Genomic DNA, 21,813 nt, shown 5'->3' on the forward strand with positions numbered 1-21,813 from the left:
AACAATGATGAAGTTCTATAATCTCCACTTGTCACCTTCGCCTACTTTATTATTATTTTCTTTACAAAAATCAAAATTATCAATATTGTCCTTTGATGTTAAAGCTATGATATTATCCATTCCATGAATATCCAACAATATTTTCATTCATATTGATTCATACATAACTATGCAAATATTGTCTATTTTAGATCCAAAAGAACCCTCACAGTTTTCAAATGCCCTTCATACAAGTACAACGTTCTTATTGTATCCCATGAGGTTATACGGTCAAACAAACATACACCCCTCACGGGGTCAAACAAACATACACCCCTCACGGGGTCAAACAAACCCTCAGGGTCGAGAATCGGCTCTCATATTATTTGTAAGAACCCACACCCAGCCGTATATACATTATCCGCTTTGAACCTAGAGAGACCCTCACAGCTTTAAAACACATCAACTTAGTTAAATCCCAAATAGGTAAATCCCAACCCGAATTGAGTTTGGATTGGCATTGTTCTTACCTAAATCAAATCTCTACTGCCCAAGAATAGAGGTTGTGCAACCGTGCACGTCAAAAAATTTTGGCGGTGTCATGGTTGAGTAGAGTGAGCATGACCCTATTGGCTTAAATTTGGAAACCAATTTCCAAGACCCCAAAATGAAGGCTTATTGATGCATTAGGGAGAAAAACAAGATTGAATATTCAACAACCACAAGCATGCATGGAATGGTGTAGTCCAACATAAAGAAAGATGTATATGCAGCACTATCAATCTTGCACTGCCCAAAACTCTAGCAGTCAAGAGCTGGTTTTGTGCCCCATTTCAATGTGTGCAGCTGTATAACTTACTGCCTGGCAATACTAGAGCCAGCCAGCTCGGCCAGCTGCACCCAAACCCTACTGCTAAATGAATCATCCATCCTACCTGTCACTGTTTTTGGGCCCATGGCCCCATGTCATCCATTTCTATCAGCCTCATGCACTCTTCCATTATGATATACTACGTATGCAAGCTGTGTACAAGGATGAACAAAATTGATCATGGATTTTTTCATCCATGGAAATACAAATTTAAACATGTATCATCTGATAACTATGCTTACAAAGCTATAATACCGAATCCTGATTCCTGAATTACATGATTCCATAGAAGAGTAGATAGCCAGGGCATAGATGCTTTATCCATTCTACATGAAGTATGGTCTTCTGTAAATGAATGCATAAATGCATCCATATATAGACATTATACACATACATACAATGTCCTGACCCAAAAGGGAAAAATATATATATATGAGCTATATATACATATAAAAAAATGAGGTTAGGTGCTTCAAGCTTCTTGTTAACTGCTGGAATTTTCAAATTCTATCCTCAGAGAGCCGTGAAGGAAAGTATATAATCAGCCAGTAAGCACATATTTAAGTAGGTCGTACCAAATCATAACAGTATCAAACAGCTGCATTCATGCACTGAAAGTTCTTTGCCTTGATCAAACAATGCAGTTCTTGATTTGTGAAGCCCAGATGCTAACCTTCCATAGTTCCTGAACAAATTAATATGAAACTTAAACAATACATTAGAAGCAAAAAATAAAAATTGAAAATCCAAAGCCAAATTCAAGTCACAATCGTTTTCTTTTATAACTTGGAGCTGGAAAATTAGAACTTCCAAAACTTTAAATTCCCAAATGCTAAAAAACCAAGTGATAGATTTTAACCCGACAAAATGTACTAAGAAAGACAAATCAAACCAAATGGTACAAAGCCTATTCTTCTACGGGTCTTTTTCTCTTTTTTATGCTACCCTCCTCTATTGTACAAATACTTGAATAACATGCAAATTAATTTTGCAATTTATGTACATGTCTAATGAAACAGCAGTCTGTGTCATGCAACTACAAATAATTTTGCGTTTTAGGTACAACTACTATTTATGTTGTAAACATCCTTTTCACTCACAAGTAATTCTGAAACCTGCTCTGAAAAGACTAAATTACCAGAGACTAAATAGCCATAAAAGCAGTCTGTTTCTACCTAGGGTAAACCTGTAATGGCATGTCAGTCACATTAACTCCCCTTTGATCCATTTTTAATGAGGATTCTTAATCAAGTGACAAGAAGGTAGAACCTCTAGGTGAAACCTTAAGTGAAAGAGGCAAATCAGGCAAACGATAAGACAGGGATTTATCTTCAGCAAAAGCGACATCCATGGTTGTAAAAAAAAAAAATTAGAGGCAAGATGATAAAATCTATAACCCTTTTTGGTTGGAGAGTATCCCACAAACACACATTTTAAAGCTCGGGAATCAAGTTTGTAGCGATTTGGAGGATAGACATGGACAAACAATAAATAACAAAAAACTTTGGAAGTTTACTGAAGCTATTGAAATGTGGGAAAAATTTTGAGTGTGTCCCCAATAGAGTTTTATTTTCAAGCACTTTTGATGGTAGTTGATTAATCAAATGAGCTACAATTAAGACAACCTCTCTCCAATATGATTTAGGCATATTTTTCTGAAAAAGTAAGGCTTGAGTGATATTTAATAGATGTTTATTTTTCCATTCAGCCTTGTGGGGAATTAGTATATGAAGATTGGTGTATAATCCCTTCTTTTTCAAGAAAAGGAGTTAACACGTGATTAAAGTACTCTTTCTCATTATCAAATCTAATGACTTTTATTTTTAACTATGAACTGTGTACTAACCATTTGGTGAAAGATAGAAAACATAGAACTAACATTTGATTTGTTTTTCATGAGGTATAACCGATTCCCCCTAGTACCATCATCAATAAGGGATACAAACCACATTGCTCCAGAAAGACTTGGGATTCGAGAGGGACCCCGAACATCAGTATGAATTAACAAGAAAGGGAATGTTGACTTTGTATTACTTACAAGAAATAGGACACAATGATGTTTAGCTAATTGACAAACCTCACAATGAAAACTATTAACATCCAATCTATTGAATAACAAAGAAAACATTTTTTTTGAGCAAAAAAAAGATGGACGTCCCTAAACGAAGATGATGCAAACCATATTTGGCTTTATTCAATGGGAACTTTTTTGAAAAATGAGAGAGTGGCATACAATCACCATTCCCAAAACTGGATCCAAGTAGATACAAATCCTCCTGTTCCTTAGCATGCCCAATCGTCCTCCCCGTGGCTTGGTCCTAGACCACACAATGAGATGGGAAAAGGGTGACTGTGCAATTCAAATCTTTAGAAATTTGATGAATTGACAAGAGGTTAGCTGAAAGTTTTGGAATGTGTAACAAATATTTTAATGTGATAGTCAAAGTTAAAGCAATTTTTCCTTGGCCCTCCACAGTTGCTAGTGTGCCATGCCCAACTTTAATTTTTTTTTTATCCCCAGAGCATGGATTATAAGAAGAAAAACAGTGTGAAGAAAAGGTCATATGATCAATAGCACCTGAGTCAAGGACCCAAGTACTTGGAAAACAATACTTTGAAACACCAAGAACATGAGAAATGGGATACTTGGCTAATTGGGCAAGAGCACATGAAGCAATAGGCTTATTCATTGAATTCAGAAGGCTATGGAGCTTCTCAATCTCTTCTTTGTTCAATCTACCATCATTTGGATCATTAGAAGTTGAGATTTTTGGCTGGGAATTCTCTTCAGATTGACCAATATGGGCTTGACCATTCCATTGTCCAGATCGTGCTTATCAATTTCCATTTCCTATACCAAATGATTGCAACTTTCACTAGAGTTTCCAAAAAGTCTCTTGCGTATGCCTCAGTTTTTTAAAACAGACACACCACAAGCCATCTTTATTGACTAGTGATCTGGACACTTCACTTCCTCCATATAATTGTTGTATGGCAGTATGGAGTTTGGCTTCATAGTGACGAGCTAAACCTTCTGTTGTTGGAGTGTCAAGCATAACACTCCTTTTTCCTTCTTCTGCTCTTATAATGAGAAGACTTCATTTAGGGGAGGGAGATCTTCTTTTCCAAGGACTTGAACCTTAACTTGATCATATTCCACATTAAGACCCGCAAAGAAATCAAATACCCTTTCCCTTTCAACAAATTTAAGCATCATGGCAGCATCTTCGTTGCACTTCATCTTAATATTCTGATAGTAATCTAATTCCAACCACAAGCTTTTCATGATGTTATGGTATTTAGTGACAAAAAACGTACCTTGCTTGGTAGCACCAATCTTGGTCTTTATTTCGTAGATGTGGATAGCATCCCTCATTTTAGAGTATGATTGTCAAACAGTCTCCCAAATATCTCTAGCTGTCCTTAACAAGATGAACGTCCCACTAATCTCTGGTTACATTGAATTCCACAACCATGACATAATCATTGAATCCTCTTTATCCCATGCTATAAACTTTGGATTGTCTTCACTTGGAACAAGTATAATTAGATGACTCCGTTTTCCTTTTCCTTTCAAAAACGTTCGCACTAGTTGAGACCACACCAAATAATTGAGGTCATTGAGTTTGAATGGATTTTGCAGATTTTGATATTCTGCAGAAGGGTTATTCCTAGTCAGGTTGGGAGCAAAGTTTGGAGATTGGATGATTTCTGATCCATCGGACATATTGGAGCAAATCAGAAATAATTTTTGCAAATCTGAGGGGAAAATTTTATGAGGCTATGCAGACCAAAAATTCAAAGAAAGGAGATGGGCATCAACAATTTCTGTTGCTAACAATGAAGGTCATACAAGTGCAACAAAATGCTCAACAATTAAAACTAAGAAAAGAAAAACTTAGGGTGCAAAAGAGAGCCCTAAACTTTGATACCATGAAATAAATTTAAAATAAATTTTGCCCTCCAAATTGTACTAGAATACAATATGTACATCCTATTTATACACAATTGGGATTAGATTTCCCTAAAATCTCTCCTATAAATCAAGGATCTTATTCACCTACCATATGTTGTCCTATAACCTCTCACATAAATCACATTTTACCAAAGGAAGAAGAGGAAAGCAATAAATACAAAATTATTTAGAATCTGCCAACAATTATCAATAAGCTTGATGGTTATATTTCAGTGCTTTCTCTGTTTTCAGTATTGTTTTTTATGGACCAATGAGATTTGATGTAAAATACATGCAAAACAAAAACACTAAAAGCAGGTTTAAATTTTGATTAAATCATGCCATTCATGTATAGCGTGTAAGCAAGACACTCTCATTCTTTAGTGTAGCATCACCAAACAAGGCACTTTTTAAAATTGAAACCTGGAACAGTTATGGCAGACTCTCCTAAGCTGCTCTTGACATTTGATTTACTCACACGAAGCATAAAAGGTATTTATGGTGGATCACAGATTTATGTCATCCCAGCAATTCAAATCAGGCATGGGTGTGTGAACAATCTTCAAGTGCAGAGTTTGCAGCCCATTAACACCTATCCTGATAAGCATGCTTCAGATGAGGATTTTTGTTTTATGATTGATTTGTTCACACATTTATAGGAAGACAAATGAAGCAGATAATTCAAAATTATGCAGCTCAGGGCACATGTTGAGGGTGCATAATGCATTTATTTGCAAAGTAAACACATATCACTCACCATCTTTACTTGAAGTTTTTTCCCAGACAATCTGTTCTGGCCATGGTTGCTTCAGACCAGGAGATTCATACTCCTGCAAAGGATTGCCTTCTGATGATGAGGAACAAGACTGTGGAACAGAGAACGAAGTTCTGCTAGTGGCCTGCTTCTTGGCTGAAGAAGATTCAGCTGTAGAGCGCAAATCTTCATCTGCTCTTGAAGTCCCACATCCATGGTCGTAGTTGTGCAGGTTATTTTGAGACAGCTTCTCATCTTCAATACACTTTGCCCTCTTCCTATTTAACAAACCACTCTTGGAATTCTGAAATGTGGGCACCCTCTGATCATGGGATGAACTGGTAGGGCAAGGAGTCTTTTCTTTCACACTGACGTTTGCAATGGATAAGTTTTCAATACTATCAGAGTTATCGACAACTTCTTCATTTGTCCCATTTGAGTTTGCAACTTTTGTGGCAGCATCCTTTTCCCACATCATAAATATAGCTTCAGTTAGACGCTCTCTAGCCAAATCTATCTCAATAATAGGTTTTGGATAGTTTTGTCCCAACTCTACCCCTGCAGATTTAAGCACAGTAAAGGGAGCATCCCAAGGATGATGGATCCACTCAGTGGGCACTCTTGCTAGCTCAGGCAGCCAATGTCTCACATATTCACCCTCTGGATCATAGTTGGAGCCTTGAATCTGCTCAGAATAACAAAGAAAAATAAGATGCAAACAAGAGCAGTTGCGATTATTAATTCCCAGTAAATTAAATTTAAATCTATTATTCTTCTCAACCTAAATGAATAATTTACCAATCATAGGGAACTTGGACATCCTGAGAACCACAATAACGGCATATTCTTCAAAATAGTATCCATACACATTCTTGAGAAGACTTTCATGATTTCTTAAAAGGAAACTGATCCAAAGTATCATATTTAATTTCACTGTTAACTCCAGTACATCTCAACAGCTATTAAAAGGATATCCAAATTATCATATTTAATTTCACTGTCAACTCCAGTACATTTCAACAGTTCCTCACAACATCATCATTACCAAATAGAATGAAAATATATGTTCATTAATTGAATATAACACCCTTTCTTTGAGCAAGTGTTAGGAAAAAACAAATACATTCATCTAAATGCTATATATCAATGTTCATTTCATAGCATAAGAGAATTATAGTTAAAAACTTACAGTACTCGATGTGACACAACAATAAGATACATTTTTAATAAAAATTGATATGCATCACAATTTGTATCTTATGACACATATAAGAAACATGATACAATACGCAACAAATTCAAATTTTATTTTGAAAAAACTATTATATTAATTGTTGAAAATGTACTGTAAGATTAGAAAGCAGTCACAAAAGGGAATGAGAGGTGAAATAATCCTATATAAAAAAAATATATTCTTGTTGTCAAAGACAATGTTGGAAGTTAAGTAAATTTATTTTTAAAATAAATAATACAAATTTTATTTGAATGATTTGAATGTTGACATTAAAAATCAAGGCAATTGATGAATAAAAAATTTAACTTAATATTAATTTTTTATGGAATGATGACAAACATGAAAAGTTGAAACTTAGGAGATGATACCAGGGCACATATATTCGCAACATATATAAGTAAATATGACTAGTTAGAATTTGACCTAAAAATCATATCTAAAAGTTCAAAAAAATTATTTTTGTAGATTTTATGCCAAACCTATGCATTAAACTCATATTTTGTTAAAGTAAACTTTTCAAAACTCTGGTATTCAATGTTTCACATGGTATGACATAGTTTAACTCTTTAAATGTCACTATGTTTTATAAAAGTGGTTATATATTACTCTATACTTGTGCTTCCAATACATATGTATATGCATCCATATTTTTTCATTTATTTTTTACTATATATAAAAAATAATATTCAATACACAATAAAGAAAAACGGAAAAATGACACAAGATACACTTTACAAGTTAACAACAACAATGATGTGAATGACTATGGACAAATTCAGTTTGCATGAGATGTCCAATATCTAGTACCTCCATTCAAAGGATGGAATAAAAAATGTCATTACCAAATGCAAATCCTGTTTATGGGCTGCCAGAATGGTTGATCAGTGATGGACCAAACCTTCAGCATTTTTTGCATGTAGCAGCCAGATGCAGAAGGAAATGTTTCCATTTTCATATAGTGTTTAAATGCCTCAGAGAGAACTTTGATAGCTCAGGAAATTGATAGTCAAGAGAAAATATATAGAAACTCATTTAACTCATGAAACTATGAAAAAGACAGCAACTCACATTTTGCTACAAATGAATGATATGTTATTGCATCTTGTATATTTTATGTGCGTATTTATTTTTTAGTTCATAATATCTTATGTAATATTTTGCCAGTTTGAAAGATGCAGAATATAATCAGTTTGTTAGGCAAAAGCATTATTAAAAACATGGAAACCCAACATACCTCTGGGCTGTCCAAACGGTCAAGCTCGTGACCATCAGGTAAGCTCCCTGAGATATACTGCCAACCAAGGATATCACTTTCCAAATCAGCATCTAAAAGTGTGTCCCAGAAGTATTTCATCCCCCATTTCCATGGAAGAAGCAGAAACTTGACAGCAAAACTTGAAACGATCACTCTTATTCTATTATGAATCCACCCAGTTGCCCAAAGCTCTCTCATTCCTGCATCTACTAATGGGTAACCAGTACGACCCTGTCTCCAAGCCTTAAAGTGGACATGGTGAGCATGCCAAGGGAAGTGTTTCAAGTTGCTAAGCAACGGTCTCTCATGAGTGGATGGGAAGTTGAAACAAAGGTACCGTGAATATTCTCTTAAGCCAATTGCCCTGAGAAAAAGATCCACACTCTCTTCCCAGACAGAGTTCCCTTCTTTCACCCACAGTAATTGCTTCATTCGGACGGAATGTAGAACTTTCCTCACACTTAATTCTCCAAAATGAAGATATGGAGACAAGAGAGATGTGGAATTCCCCTCCACCTTGAGCCTTTTCTTTGAGTAGTCAAACAGATGCTGCTCAATAAATTCAGTTAGAGCCTTGTCAGCATTGCTCCAACCAGGAGACCATCCTCTTCCTAGTAAAGCATTGCTAGATTTTTCTGACTCATCTTCAAGACCCAATTCCTCAATCGAACAATTGTTAACTTTCCCTATCATCAAGCAAGGAATATTATAAATCATTCAGTTTTCCTTTGTTTCCTGTTTTAAGTTGGTGGGCTGCAAAGATACTGTTGCCACCAGGAAATGGTGCAACCAGGGGCAAGATTGCCTTCCTAGTTGCTTAATACCAGTAAACTATTACATTTCCTAACATAGTTATGGGTAAAACAGCCCCCTAAATTAACGCTTGATTTTGTTATCAATGAAGAATAATATTTTAATAACCTCATGTCCTGCTCAGATGTACCTGCAGCTGGCACTAATCGCCATGGAGGAAGAAGTGAAACAAATTCCATCTGCATGCTCAAGCACTTGTTCCAATAAGCCTCAAAAGTAGTAAAAGCATTTCCTTTATCATCATATATGTCCCATGGCTTATACAATAAATCTCCATTGTAGCTTTGCACTGACATGCCAAGCTCCATCAGTTTTTGTTTGATGCTGTGGTCACGAACAAGGGAAATGGGATCTGAAAATAAAGTATATAAGACTACGCCAAAACACATAAACCTCTAAGAGATTTAACTTGGAGAAGTATTCAAGTTTTCTATCCATAAAGGAAGAGGACATTCCACTCAGGCTCAATTCTGCATCTGTTTCTCAATTAACTAAAATAGGTTTTTCAATTTAATCAGTGACTTGTACCATAGTACCATTGAAAATAAGTCATCAGAATGCACTCTAGTTTCAAATCTTTGCAAAATAAAGTGGGAGCTAAAGCATAATAAAACAAACAAATGGTCTGAAGAAGGGATTATTAGGCTTTGTTTGGGAAGTGTTTTTTAAAACACTTTTGAAAATTGTTTTATAATATTTTGTCCAACAAAAGTCTATTTAAGAACTTGAAAGGATCATAACCTGTTTTTTTTTTTTATGTTTTAAAAATAACTTTTATCTATAATACTTTATTTTTAATCATTCTCCATATTTGTATACTTATTTTTTAAAACAACCTTTTGAAACAAATGAAAACAATTGAAAATAACTAAAAAATGTTTTCTAAAAACACTTTTTTTTTTCCAAACATGTTTTCCTGCTTTTTTGTTTTGGAGAACAAAAAACTGTTTTGAAAAAAAATTGCTAAACAGGGCCTTGGACACTGAAGTTGTGGACCATGCTATGACTATATTATCTCAAATAAAAGCTTTTCTCTTTCATAGGGAGAAATGAAAGTGGCAGGCATGAGAAGCCTCGTTCTAGGCCCCCATTAACTTTTGGGTGGAAACATCACTTCAATAATTAGAAGTTTCCTTCAATGAATTTTTTTATCAAGTCAAGCTTGCAGAAGCAGCAATTTTATATCGTGCAGAAATAAAATGTTAGTATTAATGGAAGCTTGGAAGCCATTGAAAGCAAGGAAAAAGAAAAAAAAACAAGCGTATGTCAATTTGGACAATTAAGGAAAAGCACACTGCAATAGAGTACATGTTTATACATTCACATAAGAAGCCAACTAAAACTTTTAGACGTTGTATTTTAAACTGTTCGTAAGGAGAAAGTTGGAAGCTCCATCTAGTATTTCACCATTTGTATAATGAAGTCCATTCTGAAGAGATCACTGCTCCCTGAATCTTACCAAGTCAGGGATTTTCTGTGCACCCTCATACACCAAGCTGTAGCTGTCAAGATTTGTAATTAACAGATGAATAATGAGAGGGAATCTAGTTTCTTAACCAAACCAAAAGGATAGAAAGTTCTTTTCTCAGGACTTCCCACAGTAAGTGAGAGATCCACACTATGGTGGGAAGCAGTGGCAGCTCAGCTCGCTTTCAAGGAGCAATCCGTCTTGGTTTCAATGGAGTTACTGACTTTAGTCTGACTACAACAACTTCCTTGACACTTACATTGAAAATTAACTGATGCAGCATGAAAATTTTATTTCCAGGCACTCAAGCACATCCATTAAATTCTTTAGGCATCAAGTGAATCAAATTAAGATAAATATGGAGGCATGCAACTCACACATGCTAGGGTTGGTTAAGTTCTGATTAGTTTATGTAGTCATATTTGAAGAAGGGGCAACCATTTTTGTCTAAAAGATGGAAACAAGAAATTTGTGTGCAGATAGCCTGAATTAATGCCAACTCTTCCATTGAGTGAGTGCAACCTAAATTTATCACATGTACTAAAATAATTTGCAAATAATTCACATATATTCCAATATTTCAGTTGATTGACAATGACAAACCACACTCTTTTATTTCTAACATGCATTACTTTCTCCCAAATGTGGGCCCAAACAATCCAGTGTGAGTTACTTGTATTTTGGAAAAGCAGGAAGACACTTGCTTTTGCTAAAATGCAATGGGGAAGTAGACTTGAGTTTTAGCAAAATTTAAAAATTAAAATAATAAATAAATAAATAACCCTTATTTTTCATAAGATTGTTTTTAAAACAGAATGCTCAAACACGAGCAACCACAGAATCAGTATCGACTTCTACTTCTACTTATTCAACTGCAAGCTAAAGCTATCCCAAGAAGGCACTTATCTGATTGCTTATATAACCAGCTCTCATTTTTGTAAGTTTGATTCTCAGTTTTCCCTAAAATATTTCTCACAAATATTAGCTAGTTTAAAAGGAATTAGAGCTATCATCCTCCAGTGGCTCTAGACACCACAATTCTGATTATGAATTTTCTTTCAGACGGGCCTGTCAGAAGAATCGGAACTCCACAAATACAATCACAATCTAATGAATCTTAAATTATATTCAAATGAGCAGTATCACATCAGCATTAAATAATTAGGCATGATTCATCACAACTGTCTTGGAAATCAATAGTTGTATATCAGGAGGGTAAAAATTTGCATAACATAAAGGAATCAGGGCATACCATAAAGATGATTATATACTAGTTTTGTGGCTCCAATAGCATGGATACACTCCAGAAGAGCCTCGATGGTAGATTCGGCTTTGATCAAAAGAAGGTCAGCCCCAAGAGATCTCAATGACTGTTTCAAGTGCATAAGAGACTGCTTCAGCCACCACCTTGAAACCCGACCTGGGTAGAATTGTCCTTCTTCTTTAGGACACCATATAAAGACAGGGAGAACACTACCCTCCTTAGCCGCAGTGGCTAAAGCAGGATTATCATCAACCCTGAGATCCCTCCTAAACCAAACAACAGTCCTCGAGTCGCTACTCATATTGAGAGCTCAGATGTCAATTCAAACCATACACCACAATACTCTAAAAGAATTTCTCTATCATTACTGCAATGAAAAACATGGCACATCAACTGAATTCCTAGTGGTTATTGATTCAACCAGACAATATCTATATATATATATATACCCAATACAAGAAACTCATACAGCAACACAAAATCGAAATTATAGCACTTCAAGCCCAAGTTGGGGTCACAGATTTGGCAAAAATATCCAGAAAATATTAATGATAGCACCCAAAAGCCACAAATTATGGTAGAAGATTCCAAAACCTAACAAATTGAGATATAGGATTTTGCCTAGTTAAAGATGGAAAAAGTAATTAACGCCTGAAACAGCTAAGCCATCAAGATGTGACTGGCCTCTCACAAGCGCTAATGTTTTCAAGAAAACCCAAGCGGACAACTGTTCAGAAACTTCAACCCCTACTGCACCCAACCTATATATCCATCCCCAGTTAGGCCTCACACACAGGTCTTATCAGTCTCTAACTCCACTACCAAACGACCAATCAAATTCCAGAATCCCAGAAAATATCTCCAACCCTGAAGCCCTATTGCACACCCAAAATCCTCCCAGGAAAAGCAACCCCAAATTGAGGAGCACTTCCCTGAAACCCCAAACAAGTGCTCATGGGTGCACCTAGAGACTAGAGCTGTTGAACAACAGTCCAACAGACAGAAGAGATGATTTCATGTGACTGAAGGCAGTAGATCTGAGACAAACCACCAGCATATGATTCCTTGCTAATTTGCACACAATACACAATATTATCCAGAGAGAACTAGGATATGCAAAGAAAAATCAATAATAATAGTAATAATAATAATAAAATAATAATAAATATAGCAATAATCAATTAAGAGTCTTTGTCCCTTTTCAACTGTATGAGCTTTTCAGTGTGAAATTTTATCAAATATGAAATACCCAATTGCCTACGAGTCAACAATCCTCAAATTAAATATATTTTTCACTATTTGACTCAGCCCTTGTGAATATAATAATAATAATTTCCAGTATTATTCCACTTTTCCCTGGAAGGAAGGAAGAAATGCAATGTATGCATCACTCCATTGATGTGGAGATCACGTGGGCAAGCTGAAAGCTATGAAATATCGACGGTGGAGGGAGACATTTCTTGTCCCCTTTGTGGATCCATTGTCAAAAATTAAAATAAAATAAAATAAAATAAGGAAAATAGGGAAAGGGGGAGGAGGGTGTGCCTAACACGCACCTCGTGAGTGGCCCAGCATGCCATGGCTGATCCATTTTCGTACTGAAATCTTTGTCATGTCAATCACTCACCGATTCCATGAAAACCCTCCCTCCTTGTTCTCACGTCTCTTCATACTTTCTGTGTTTCTGTTTTTCATCGTTTCATTTCTCTTCATTAAGATGAACCGTTCTTCTCAGTGGAAAAATTGAATTGTAATAACTTCGAGGCGTTTGGAATTTTGAAAAAAGTTTTGAAAATAAATAATATTATTATTTAAATAGACTCGCATAAAATCGTATATATATTATCCATTTTAAGTTTAAAGGGATTTTCGATTTTAAGACATGTTGTTATAAAGTTAAAGAGGAATTTATATATATATATTCATCTCATTTTTTTATACTTCTATATATTTTTTATGAAAAGAAATTTATTTATAGACTCAAGTTTAATCGATTGCTCTTTAATTTTCTTTATATCGTCATTTGCTAGTGCGACAAAATCGTCGATTGCTCGGATAGCCATCTAGAAAGGTTAATTCGATTTTATTTATTTCTTTATTCTAGGACATGTGATAAAAACTAATCAAATCCAATACCAAGACGACTTCTTTTCTTTCTTTCTCAGGATATATATATAATATTAAAAAAAATTTATTCCCTATTCAATGTAGGATATTATAGTCATAACTTTAAAAACAAATAAATTTAATTATTTATATATATATATAATAAAAATGATTTATTATTTAAGTGATTTTATCAACCAATTACTAGAGTAAGAATAAAGCTAATTCGAATTATTCTCATTCCAGAAAGGATAGCTACAGTGAAATAAGTTCAAATAACCATATTAATATAATTGGATAATTAAGGTGACATTTTCATTTCATTTTCCTTTTTTAATTGTTAAAGGCATAAATTACTAAATTATAGAACACCTTATGTTCTAAGACACTGTTGTTAAAATTTTAAAATTTTAAAGTAAAAAAAAAATTATCCAAACATAATCTAAATGAGTGATATAATGATCAAGTTGCAATTAATTAGCTGGATCAGAATAAGTAGTTGAAGCCGCCAATAAAACATGATGTGTTGTAGGAATAATGAACTACCATATCAACATTGACCAAACTTAACTCTAATCTAATTACAAGGCTGTCAAAATTAGGCAGACCCACCACCCATGACCCACCTACCTCCACTTTCCCCTTATTCTCACCTTTCCCTTGTACAAATTACATTAAAAATGAATAAATAAATAAATTGGAGACAATCCATGGTGACAAATGAATAATAAAAATCATTGCCATGTTGAAGTTATGGTAGATGTACCTTTTACTGTTAGCATTTCTTAGGGAAAATTTTGAGAAAGGACAAAGGAAAGCCAAGATAATATTAAGAATATCTTGAATTTTTTTACAAATTTTTTTTTTTAAAAAGAGATATAATAAGTGTAAAAACAATTTAGATGTATTAAGAAAAGGTTAACTTCAAATGGGTAAAATTAAAAAGACCTCTAACTAGAAAGAGGAGTTTAGATGTATTTGCAAAAAAAAAAAAATCATAATTAAAAAGAAATTTATGTGATTAAAATCTAAATTCTGGGCCCCATAAAAGGGTCATAATTTATTTTTAATGAATATTGTGGAGAAAAAGCAACTTGGATAAGCATGAAAATCAAAATGGGACTGCCACACGACAAAATTGGAAGGAAATCAAACGCACCTGACACACCTGAGTAGATAAAGAAAGAAGGTAGGCATGGCCTTTAGTTAGCAACTTAGCAGATTGGATTGGCAGCCTACTTGTTTCGGTATCATTCCCTCTTCTGATCATCTTTTCTTTTTCTAAGAAAATGTTGAATTTGGCGAAAAATCATAAAAGCAACATCAACCAAATCTTCCCCACCTTATCTCCAGCCACTCCACCGGAAACTGCATCTCCAAAGTCCCACTTGCTTCTACTTAACTTACCTAATTTTGCCAGAGTTGCCTTCCATTAATACCTCATCCACCAAACATTCTGTTCCATGCCTTTAAGCTGTTGCTTTTATAAGTAGGCATGGCCATACGGATTTCACGTTGACTCTTACTCCCAACCCCAAATCTATCCACCTGACTGGTAACTGATTCTTTCCCTTCCTACCTTACCTTATCATCTTGGCAAAGATCTTAAAAGCAGTAGGAAATATTGTTCTTCAGCCCCACAAATGTACCTTGATTCAAAACCACAGACAAAGCTGATATTTTCCGGACAACTGATTTAAACTAGTGGTGGGCAGCTTGATTTTGATGTCAAAAGTTAGGTAGGCTTGGCTTTGATGTTGTAAAGTCTGGCAGTTGGAAGCTGCCGGTATTTCTCAGTAGTGTCAGTCTTGAAACACAACATATCGAAGGTTGGAACCTGAAGATTTGCGTGTACAATGAAATGAATCTGGATCGGATCCTTAAGATCAAAATGTCCAAACTGGATGGCTTCAATGCTCGCTTCAATAAACCAAGGCTGGAATATCACACAATCTGATGTCCCTCGGAACCTGAACATTACATGCCAATCTCCCTAAGCAACCGACCAGGAAGATTTATGGCTAAAAGGCTCCACCATTTTGAAGTCGAGTGGCAAAACAAAGTAGTAGTGGGTGTTGTCACCTCGCGTATCAGGTTGTCCAAGTTACTGCTAGATGGATGAACACGCGATTCTCAACACATAAAGGGTTCTTGATTCAGTGGTCGCACCTGCAAAAAGGCATCCGGACAGGGTGTCCGGACGCACCCTCCGATGGTTTTGTTAGCCATGGTGGGAAAGAGGAATATAAATTAGTTGGTCTTTTTCTAGGTATCAAAAGGTTACCAGGAGGTCCCTTTCTTCTTCGTGCGAAGGTATATATATACAGCTGCAGGGGTACTGTTCCTCTCATTAATGGTGAGGAGATATTTTATGTTGTGATGATGACAATAGGTGTCAGTAAGAGCATTATCACCCTACGAATGACTGTCAGAAACCATGGTAGGTTACGCGACTGTCAGAGATCGTGGGAAGGTGATCATGTAGAATGATCGTGGGAAGTGACTTGTTATCACTTCATCTTGTCTTCTCACTCTGCAGGTGACAAGATGTGGGCCATGGCTGCTTGTTGTGATTGCGTGTAAGACTCGCTTTACTTTGATTGACCATCCAGACGATTTATATCTGGATGGCTCATGCTGATTATCCGGATGTGTTGTGGAGACTATCCGGATGTCTACGCTCTGCCAGCGTCGTTTGCTCTTCCTTGGATAGGAGAAGATGAAACGTCGTTTGCCTTACCTTGAGGCGGTCCGGATAGGATAACTGTACCATGCATATCCTTAGGGGAATCCGGATGATGATGGTCCGGCTGATAACACGTGCCACGCGTCACTATGAGCTGCGTGCCACGTGTTTCCCAAGGGGAGGGGTCCCTACGGTGGGTTCCCGAGGGTGAAGTGAATGATGTCTTCTGTAAATTCTGGACTACTTTAGGCCGTACGTGCTCCATCCTCTCTTAATAACAATATTGACTACAACGGGCCCATAAAGGGAAAAAACCAAAAAAAGAGAGCTAAGAGTCCTTGGCAGTCATGCATGCTCTGTCAAAAAAGAGTACCATTTTATCATGCTGGATTACAATTAACATGCAAACCACATTATGTATAGACACCTAACAATCTGCCCATTTTTCTCACACCAAGAAATCTGCACAATCTAGCCATCTTCAAATACTAATCCAAGAAACCAAATGAGCATTGGCAATTTTTAGATATATAGATTCATGAGGAGCTTTCCATCATATAACACCTCAAAAGCCAAAAGCCCTTCGCAGCTAGCATTTTCTAATTAAAATTTTCTTTCATAGTTTCTATTTAGGAACTGCTCATTCCGCCAACCAGACTATCTCAACGAGGGAGTTTGTTATTCTGTAAGCGGGAGCATCAGGGTTTTGTTGGTCTACTCAGGGGACTGAAACTTGATTTTTCAAAGAATAAAAAGGAGACATTCCACCGATAAATACCCACTTTATAAATAAGAGTTCGATCATCAATATAAATAACATACCCATTTCCACCTGAGAAGCATCATGGCAATAAGGAAGCCCTGATTCTCCTGCACTTGGGATATCCTGGCAATGCACCCCTAATCAGCCTTCCCAGCTGTGAAGTTATTTAATGTTTGTCTATATATATGTGTATAGATTATATCCTTGTGCCAGGAACAGATATTGCACATAATCAGCTATTAACTTAAGTAGGAAAGTTTGTCCTTTAAGGCCACCAAAAAACCCTAGAAGGGTTTTCAAGATCTGAAACCTCCTTGATTCACAAGCGTTCAGTTTGCACGCTCTCTAAGCACTTCAAGATCCATCTCGGTCGGGTCAGTAGCCTGAATCTCATAATGGATGCCCTCTAGCTCCCGCCTGAACCGATCTTTGGATGTAGCATACAGCATCTTGGCACGGATTCGAGATACTGAAGGGGACCTGAAAGCAAACATCTTCATATCATCTTTATGAAGTAGGAAATGAAAATGGAATAGTCACAAAAAAATTGTTAACATATTTTCATTTTTATATTCCGTTGTTTTGCATTCCTAAGAGGATGAGAATTTCAAAAACGGATATACGTGGATGTGTAAGCCATTTTCCCCAAAAAATTAAACCTACAGATAAACACCTTCTCCTGCAAGCACTGAAGCAATAAGCTGAGCTGAGATCAAACAACTGGAAATTATTTCACCAGTGACAGTCATATTTCAACATACATATATATACATATATATATATATTAGAGAGAGACAGAAGAGTTCATTTTCCCCAAAAATTTAAACCTACAGGAAAACGTCATCTCCTGCAAGCATGGGAACGATAAGCTGGGATCAAACAGCTGGAAATTATTTGACCACTGCCTGTCATTTTTCTTTATCATGACAATCAACTACCATAGTACCAATATCCATATCAAATTTCAAGATGACGGGTAAATTCCAATTTCAATATGAACTGGAAAAGAAAATATTTAGTTCTCCACTTCCAAAGAAGCTATAAGGTTTGCAAACTAGATGGTTCTTCACAATGTACCAATCAATAAACCAGTGGCATGATGAAAATGCCATATAAATCTTTATCACAACAGACCTAAGGCTACAGTTGGATCATGGAAAGTGTGCAGGAAAGGAAAGGAAAAAAATAATAAATAAATTTAAGCTTAATAAAGTTATTCTCAGATCCCCTTTTTCAATTTTATTCTCCCTTTTATATAGAAAATGAAAATTTTATTCCCCTTTTTCCAATTTTAATGTTCTCATTATATTTCATTTTCTTCATATCGTACTTGACCAACCAAACAAGAGAACTTAATCTTTCTCTCTCTCTCTCTCTCTCTCTGTACTGTTTGAGATCCAAATGGAAAATAAGAACCCAAGACATGTAATCCTTCAGTTCCAATTTTAGTTTGTAATTGTCGGTATCAACCCAGTCATCCTATGACCCATAGTTGTGAACTCTAAAAAAGAATCCATGATTAGAGAAGCTAAAACAAAAACAAAAAAACAAAAAACAAAAAACAAAAAAAACCTGATATCCACATTACCTTAGCTGAGAGATTTGAATTGATCAATTCTGTTTTCTGGGGACAGGGTTTTGTGGTGGTGGTCACGAGGAGGTGTGGTTTGGCATTGGGGTTTGATGTTTATGGAGATGTAAGAAGGAAAACCACAGAGTATCAGCTGAAAACAGCCAAACAGAAGGTCACATGGGGCATGAATAAATTATGTACTAAATACTTCGGTCTTTTGAGATTCTGAATGAAGAAACAAACATAGTTTAAGTTACAAAACCCAGGCTAAGGCCCTGGTAATTGACTCCTATAGTTGACAAAGCTGTTCATGACCAATGTATGACAATTACAAATGCAGACTAACAAAAATTATATTCCAATCTTAAGGCCATAAGGAGATAATTCCAAATTAATTTACAGAAATCAAAAGGTAGGCACATCTGAGTCAAACTACTACTTAAGTGACTCTGTGAAGAGAACCATATGAAACAATATAATGAGGCAAGACTCGAACAACTAAGGAGAAGTGCTTTTGATTTAAACAGCTACTACAATCATATGTAAAATGATCAGTTCAAAAAGAAACACACCATGCAATGAAGAATATCTTGCTCTTTTGGCAGTTCTCAGAAGTAACAAAATCAAAGTCATAAATTGCATAGCGGCAATCATTCTCAGGTAAGGAAGCAGTGAAATCATCATAGCTCTCAGCTGGACCACCAGTCTTTTCCACCACAACTTCCTTTTTCTTCTCATCAATCTTAAAAATCACATAACGGTGCACCTTTTTCCTCTGTAGTTCCAGGTATGTGGCTTTGCAGTGATCAGCAACACCCATGCCAGATGAAGCATTTGACTGAAAATCAAAACCAAATGCCTAAATGCTTGCTCCAATCCAGATTAAAGAAACTAAAATTGTCAGTTATAAATTGTAGGCTTTGCAAAGTACAGTATAAGCCCAATTTCCACAAATACCAACCTCACATCTCAATTTAATTAAATACCAACATCAAATCTTGATTTCCAAATATAAACAATTAACACCCACACCCAACTGCCACCACAGCCCAACCCCTTCTCTGATTCACATAATGGTAATGCCACATCTAAGAGCTTGTTTTTCATGAAAACCTTCACCCCCCACCCCGCAACCTCCCACACCCATAGTGCTTCAAACACTGAACCAAATGCACAAGCATGAAATGATATAAGCGAACGCTTTATTAACATTGGGCTTGAAATGAAGCAATTCAAAGGGACAAGAATGCATTTGTTTGGAAAAATTCTAAACATAATGGAATTTGCATACATGTAAAAGTTCTGCCTGAGAGTAATGGAATTTGAATCACATTCATTTTAAAATTTAAAATCTTCCCTTATTCCTACCTTCAGTCATCCTCTTTACAACGCCACGGCAAAAGGTGACAATAGAGAATTTCTCTCAGATTCAAATTCTTCCCATTTCCAAGCAAGGGAAAGCAAATGACACATAATTCCTTGTTCGAGAGCCCGAGTCCCCATGGATTTGATCACTTAAAAATAGTTTCCTTTCCCAATAAATTTTTTTCCTCTCACCAATTCCCTCCATCACATTCTCTAAAATATGAATCTAAGTGAAAATAATCCTTTCTTAAGGACTTTCTTGTCTTCCATTCTTCTAGATAACCAAACACAGTTAAGTTTTCTAAGATTCTGAAAATCAATGATTTAAAGTAGTTCAAATATCCAAAATTTATTGTTAGAATTATAATCCAATAAACATGCATGAAGAAATAACAATAAATGATGGAAGGCTCTGCTTGGTTTCACAAAATCAGATTTGGGGCATTTCGATTCTATGGGCCTAAAACCTTGCTTTTTCCCAGGGATTTGTTTTTGCAAATTTGCTAGTCTTTAAATTAAATTCAAATCTCAAAATAATAAAAGTACTAAACATCCGCTTCAAACTTAATAAATGATACAAAAAAGACATCAAAATATCAAAAACCTCCCATCAGCTCTAAATAAGAACAGCTATACGGCTGTAGATTCAGGCTATGTTTAGTTAATAAGAAGCATAATCGGAGTGTCACTGAACTAATCGACTTCGAATCAACACCAACATTTTTACAAAAATACGATAAATCAAGGTTCCATAATTCCATAGAACTCTCAACTCTCGAAACCAAATCCAATTCGCCGCTACCAAACGCAGATTCGGAGTAATGTTCACAACTAAACGGAATGCGCACATATTAAAACACCTTAAGATCCACCTTAAGATTCTTCAATACTTCCTAGAATTGAAGATATAACCAAACTCCGCACAAACACTAAAATCCAAACCGATTTTCTTCAAACGGAAATCAAATAAGAAAAAAAGAAAGAAAACAGCATTGGCGGAGATCAGAGCAAACAACGTCTGATCCAAACGAAACCAAAAGAAGTGATCAAACGGTGGAGTACAGAAGTTTTACCCCTCTGAACGACATAGCTGCCTGATGCGATCTGCAGAGAGAGAATTTCAGGGAAACAAAGAAGAAAAAGCAGCCACCGAAGGAGGAAAATTTGAAACGAATTTGAAGATAAAAATAGTAAAATACACTCTACTTTTCGGAGTGAGAGATTCGAGTGTTGTTCGGTGTCGGAGAAAAGTAAAAGAGTAAAAGAAAATAAACGAGGCGCGTCGCGTCGTGTCTGCTTTTCTGAAAAGACCGCCACTAGGGAAAAATGCTAGGACCACAGTTATCTAAGGTCACAGACGTATAGTGCCCATGATTTGTTCAGATCAAACGGTGTAGATTCGGCCGGTTACACTAAACCAGCTGTGAGACCGTCTATGAAAACATTGAAAAGTGAGGAGTGGGATTAGTCAGAGCTGGAGCTCAAGTCATGTTCAAGTTCAACCATTCTCCGAGATAATCCAAGAATAATAATTTTTAAAAATTATTTTAAAAAATTAAGGTATCAAATTTTATTTATTTCCTCGAATTTTAAAATTTTTTAAAATGGTTTTTAATAACAAAAGGTAAATTCATATACTTTTATATTTTACATATATTTAAATTTTTTTTAAATGATTTTTAAGAGCAATAAAAAAGTAATTAATTATTTTTATCAAAGTGATTAAT

General features: G+C 35.7%; 2 protein-coding genes across 4 annotated transcripts; both read right to left on the reverse strand.

The window, feature by feature from the left end:
* Positions 1–1,015: 1,015 nt before the first annotated feature.
* On the reverse strand, positions 1,016–13,108 carry LOC100247664 (cryptochrome-1). Of its 3 annotated transcripts, none has more exons than XM_002285133.5 (5): positions 11,582–13,108; positions 8,992–9,213; positions 8,028–8,734; positions 5,563–6,244; positions 1,016–1,535 (listed from the first exon to the last, which is right to left on the reverse strand). In XM_002285133.5, exons 1-5 carry the CDS (start codon positions 11,892–11,894, stop codon positions 1,519–1,521), a joined length of 1,941 nt encoding a protein of 646 aa, XP_002285169.2. In that variant the 5' UTR covers positions 11,895–13,108; the 3' UTR covers positions 1,016–1,518. The 3 variants fall into 3 exon arrangements, with proteins under 3 accessions (XP_002285169.2, XP_010650088.1, XP_019075543.1); XM_010651786.3 differs by lacking the exon at positions 1,016–1,535 and adding an exon at positions 2,852–3,168 and having other exon boundaries at positions 11,582–12,925; XM_019219998.2 differs by lacking the exon at positions 1,016–1,535 and adding an exon at positions 2,852–4,504 and having other exon boundaries at positions 11,582–12,925.
* Positions 13,109–17,154: 4,046 nt separating this feature from the next.
* Positions 17,155–21,539, reverse strand: LOC100242532 (actin-depolymerizing factor). The gene is made up of 3 exons (XM_002285139.3): positions 21,160–21,539; positions 19,294–19,559; positions 17,155–17,628 (listed from the first exon to the last, which is right to left on the reverse strand). The coding sequence occupies exons 1-3, from the start codon at positions 21,172–21,174 to the stop codon at positions 17,478–17,480; spliced, it is 432 nt and encodes a 143-aa protein (XP_002285175.1). The 5' UTR covers positions 21,175–21,539; the 3' UTR covers positions 17,155–17,477.
* Positions 21,540–21,813: the final 274 nt, after the last annotated feature.

Source organism: Vitis vinifera, chromosome 5, assembly GCF_030704535.1.
Source record: "Vitis vinifera cultivar Pinot Noir 40024 chromosome 5, ASM3070453v1".
Taxonomy (NCBI): domain Eukaryota; kingdom Viridiplantae; phylum Streptophyta; class Magnoliopsida; order Vitales; family Vitaceae; genus Vitis; species Vitis vinifera.

Bases quoted from the DNA above. Each gene is read 5' to 3' on its own strand.
- LOC100242532 (XM_002285139.3), bottom strand. The intron at 17,629-19,293 runs GTGTGTTTCTTT...GTTTGCTTTCAG, and splicing joins AAGATATTCTTCATTGCATG to GTCCCCTTCAGTATCTCGAA.
- LOC100247664 (XM_019219998.2), bottom strand. From the start codon at position 11,894: ATGAGTAGCGACTCGAGGACTGTTGTTTGGTTTAGGAGGGATCTCAGG. The intron at 6,245-8,027 runs GTATGTTGGGTT...TATTCTGAGCAG, and splicing joins ACCGTTTGGACAGCCCAGAG to ATTCAAGGCTCCAACTATGA. The intron at 4,505-5,562 runs GTGAGTGATATG...ACCCTTCTGCAG, and splicing joins AAAAACTTCAAGTAAAGATG to AATATCAAAATCTGCAAAAT.